Genomic DNA, 3,960 nt, shown 5'->3' with positions numbered 1-3,960 from the left:
GTTAAACTTGGAGAACTGTGTTCTTTATTTATCGTCTATAATATCACAATTTTTTTGACTTTACCCACTCAATGGCGTGACAATGAACACAAAATGAACACACTCTATAAACGGTTAGCCATACAGTCACGCCATACAGAACTGGCTTTGAAGAGGATCGCATCCAAAGGTAAAGTCTGCATGCGAGCCAAGTGGCCCATCAGGCCGGAGCTTATCCCGGTTTCCGTAGCATGAAGCGACTAGGAGTATTTCTACTCCCCCTTGGATGGGATGCTAGTCCATCGCAGGGTTACCCCCAGCATTAAGTTCGCCGGTACCCATTTATACACCTGGGTGGAGAGAGGCACTGTGAGAGTAAAGTGTCTTGCCCAAGAACACAACACAATGTCCCTGGCCAGGGCTCGAACCCGGACCGCTCGATCCGGAGACGAGCGCACTAACCATGAGGCCACCGCGCCTCCCAACGAGCATCCAAAGACTCAAACAAATATCTATACTTTTATTGTACCAACCAGGAGCCATAATCGGGGCTCCTGGTACCAACCCAATTATTTACATCATAATCTCGAATGACTACCGCCTTTAAGTAATAATTGTTAAACACACTTTTTATAGGGATAATTAAATAATTCGGTTCCTAAAGTGGATTTAAAATAATCAACAATTCCAAGTCAGCTAAAAGGAAAATGATGATATATGACATTATACAAACTACGATATATGATATTATACAAACTACGCTGAGCAATATTTAAAAGCAATATAAAGGCAAGTAAACAGAGTCAACCAACAGGATAATCTTTGTCTACATAAGCATGAGCACTTCATTTACTGACCGAGCTTCAAAAATATCAACTCTGAATATAGAAAGGTTATGACACGACAGACTATATCAAGCAATTGGCCAAAACACTCAGTCCAAACTGTGCTTAATTTCAGTAAGCCAATCGCAGCACTCAGGGAAAGAAAACCCAGAAGAAATAATCTCTTTACGAAGTCAGTCCAAACTTTTCTGAAGCCATTAATTTTCCAACCGATTTAAGTGCGTAGGAAAATAATTGAAAACCGTCATTTGAAGTAAATTTAGTAACAATTCTACCAAAAAACCTAGACTGTTCGCTCTCAATTTCTATCAGGTGCATGATAGTCGATTCGGCCTTAGGCCTCATCATCTATCACTTCATAGAGATTTCGAATTCATAAGCTATTTGTGAAGTATTTGAAATCGCATAGCTAAACCCTTCGCACGCTTAAGTTCAGTTCTTAGTCGAGACACGTCAAAATATCAATCCCGAAATTCCACGCTGATGATGTAACGGCTCGCCGAATCATTTCGTGTCTGATTTCTGGTTACTGAAGTAATGGCGCGAAAACACACAATTCATCGGAAACCTACAACCAGAATCAAGGATCTCTGTAATCAAAAGTGTGGCATTGTTTAGGTCGAGCAGATTGCAGATCAAGATTCTTTGTGATCTCCAGTTTTAAGTGAACGGCATTTTACAATACTGAGTAGAAGGCACTTCAAAAAGCTCATGTGCCGTGTCTAAAAGGTTTGCGCTAATCCATAGGGCTGATGACAAAATAGATACAACTGCCATTAAAATGTGTCTTTTCCATCTTCTTTGCCAAACAGCCATGACAGCTATATTCTGATAGTGAGTCTCGATCGCTAGAGAGACACTGGTGGAAATCCATTCGATCCCCAATTGAATTAAAGTTGCGATAGCAAAAGACTGTACCAGTTCTAATAGGGAATCGTCTTTTAAGTATACATATCGATACAAGTACAATAATCCGTTAACAGACACTATAGCAGTTGATTCAAACAACATGCTCATGATGGCGATATCAGCCATTAGTCTCTCACAGCGAGGAGTACGAAAACTTCCCCAAGGAGCTGATGTTCTTTTCCAAATCACGTGACAAATGTGATCAATCACAACCATGGTACTTCGTTCTATGACTTCTGTAAAGCCGTGAATCAATCCAAGAATAGCCATGGATTGTAAACGGTCAAGATCTGCTTGCAACACTCGGAACATAATCGCTGAAACACAAAACAATGGCGCTAACAGAGCACACGAATATCCCGGATGGGTAATGTTCTCTTGCCGCTGAACAAGAATTCGTGAGATCACTTTAAATAGCACTCCAACGAGAGGAGCGAAGAGTGCGATTACCAGGCGTAGAATACTTTCCTTACTTTGTTTGTTATACAGTGGGTAAATTATAGTGACCACAGCAACGGCAAGAAGTATAATAGAACAGAAAGGAACTGTCATTTGTAAGAACAAAGCCGATCGCTGTTTGCATGATGTCCGTAGGAGACGGAAGTGATTCGTTAGAAAATAGGCTTCACATAATACACTCATAAGAAACAAAATATTGAGTGGAAGTTTTTGCCAAAAAGAAAGCTTGGAATGCGATATTCCCAAGGCTTGTAGAACCACTCGATAAACTGTATCCAAGAACCATGCGAAACAGATAACCAGGATCATTTTTCGTTTGACTCCCTTTACTTGATGTTGATGAAGTAGAAATAACGTGCAGATAAAGAACGACGGGTATAGGAAAACAGTAGATATTACAGCAGATATTGTTCTCATCCATTGCACTTTTACTGGAATGGACTTCTTTGGGTAAAATTCACAGTTGTTTATAGTTTTAAAACATAGATAGCAGATCAACATGTATACTGAGCCTATGATGATTGCAGTTAGTAAAGAAATCAAAGCTCCAGTGTACATTGATTTAAAGACCGTTCGGAGAGCGGATGGTCTGAGTCGCTTCCAAGCCATCCCTCCGTTTTCGTCGTCGTCATCTTCCTGTAATTTGTCGTTTTCCTCGATTAAAGATGCGTCTATAAGCATGATTTCAGGGCTGTTAGGCAGCGTTCGATGGTCCAAGCTTGTGGCTTCTCTGTCGCTGTATTCTTGATAAATATACTCCTCATCAGGGTCTCCGTGACGATACCATTCTTGGTCTGTGCTTTCTAGAGGACTGTAGTCAAAAGACACTGCCGTGTGTTCAGGTTCTTGTGGGTTGTATTGCTCTGTCACTCCTCGTGTAAAACTGAACACGATATGACCAAACACCTCTATCAGTGTTCTGCTACTCATTGTTAATCGGTGAGCAGTAGATCAGGTGCTTTAAACCCTACTAGTGTATTAGTTAGTGTAGGAACGGTCGAGCACTTTATGACGCAGCTGAATTTCAATGATAAACTAAGTTTTTGCCTTGTTGTGCATGATAATGAGGGGTTTTTACTCTCAACAGGCTAAATAAATAAGGTTCTGCTGAGGTCACATGCTAATTTAGGGAAATAATGCTCACCAACTATAATAATTGCTTGTTCAAGTCAGTGAGCGAAACATTCCTTATCGGTATACTGGCTGTTTTGCTGTCGTGTTTTATTTTTATTTAATTAATTTAATCTTTTTTGAGGACTCGAAACAGTCAGAAGTGTTGCAGTTCTCGTAAAACTATAATTATTTTGCTTGTTAGCAGCTTTTATTGTTTTGGGGCTAGAAGCATTGTTTCTGTTGTCTGTTCCATTGTCCTGGATATCAAGCCATTCATGTGAGACCTTACGAGAGCTGTTTCCCGACCCGAGACAGTCATTGTATTTTAAACAGCGGGAACAAACCTAAAATGACGAGCAGTGGAGTTCTTCTGGCCATAATTAATAGATGAATTCAAACAAACTTCAAAGAAGCAAACAAAGATGACGAGAATTGTGCTAGAATGTTACGCGAGACTGGGCACCTTCTTCTGTTGTCTGCTCACTACGCAAGTGACCGAAGCGTTTCCACTGGCTAGCAACTCTGACAGGTGTAGACACCTATTGGGTTTTGTGCATCCACTAACTATGGTCAGTCGTTTGATGTGGTCGAACAGTGTTCGATGTATGTTAAACTGAGGTGTGTTCTGTCGCACTTTGTAATAATCATCGCACTT

At 40.6% G+C, this 3,960-nt stretch overlaps 1 protein-coding gene across 1 annotated transcript; it reads right to left on the bottom strand.

Moving 5' to 3' along the window:
* Positions 1-754: 754 nt before the first annotated feature.
* LOC145490141 (uncharacterized) lies at positions 755-3,347 on the bottom strand. Its single transcript, XM_081469250.1, has one exon. The coding sequence runs from the start codon at positions 3,120-3,122 to the stop codon at positions 1,485-1,487; it is 1,638 nt and encodes a 545-aa protein (XP_081325376.1). The 5' UTR covers positions 3,123-3,347; the 3' UTR covers positions 755-1,484.
* Between the last annotated feature and the right edge of the window lie 613 nt (positions 3,348-3,960).

This window comes from Orbicella franksi, chromosome 6 (genome assembly GCF_964199315.1).
Source record: "Orbicella franksi chromosome 6, jaOrbFran1.1, whole genome shotgun sequence".
Classification (NCBI taxonomy): Eukaryota; Metazoa; Cnidaria; class Anthozoa; order Scleractinia; family Merulinidae; genus Orbicella; species Orbicella franksi.
The sequence above is the reverse complement of the archived record's forward strand: the minus strand, read 5'-3'. Positions and strand labels throughout refer to the sequence as shown.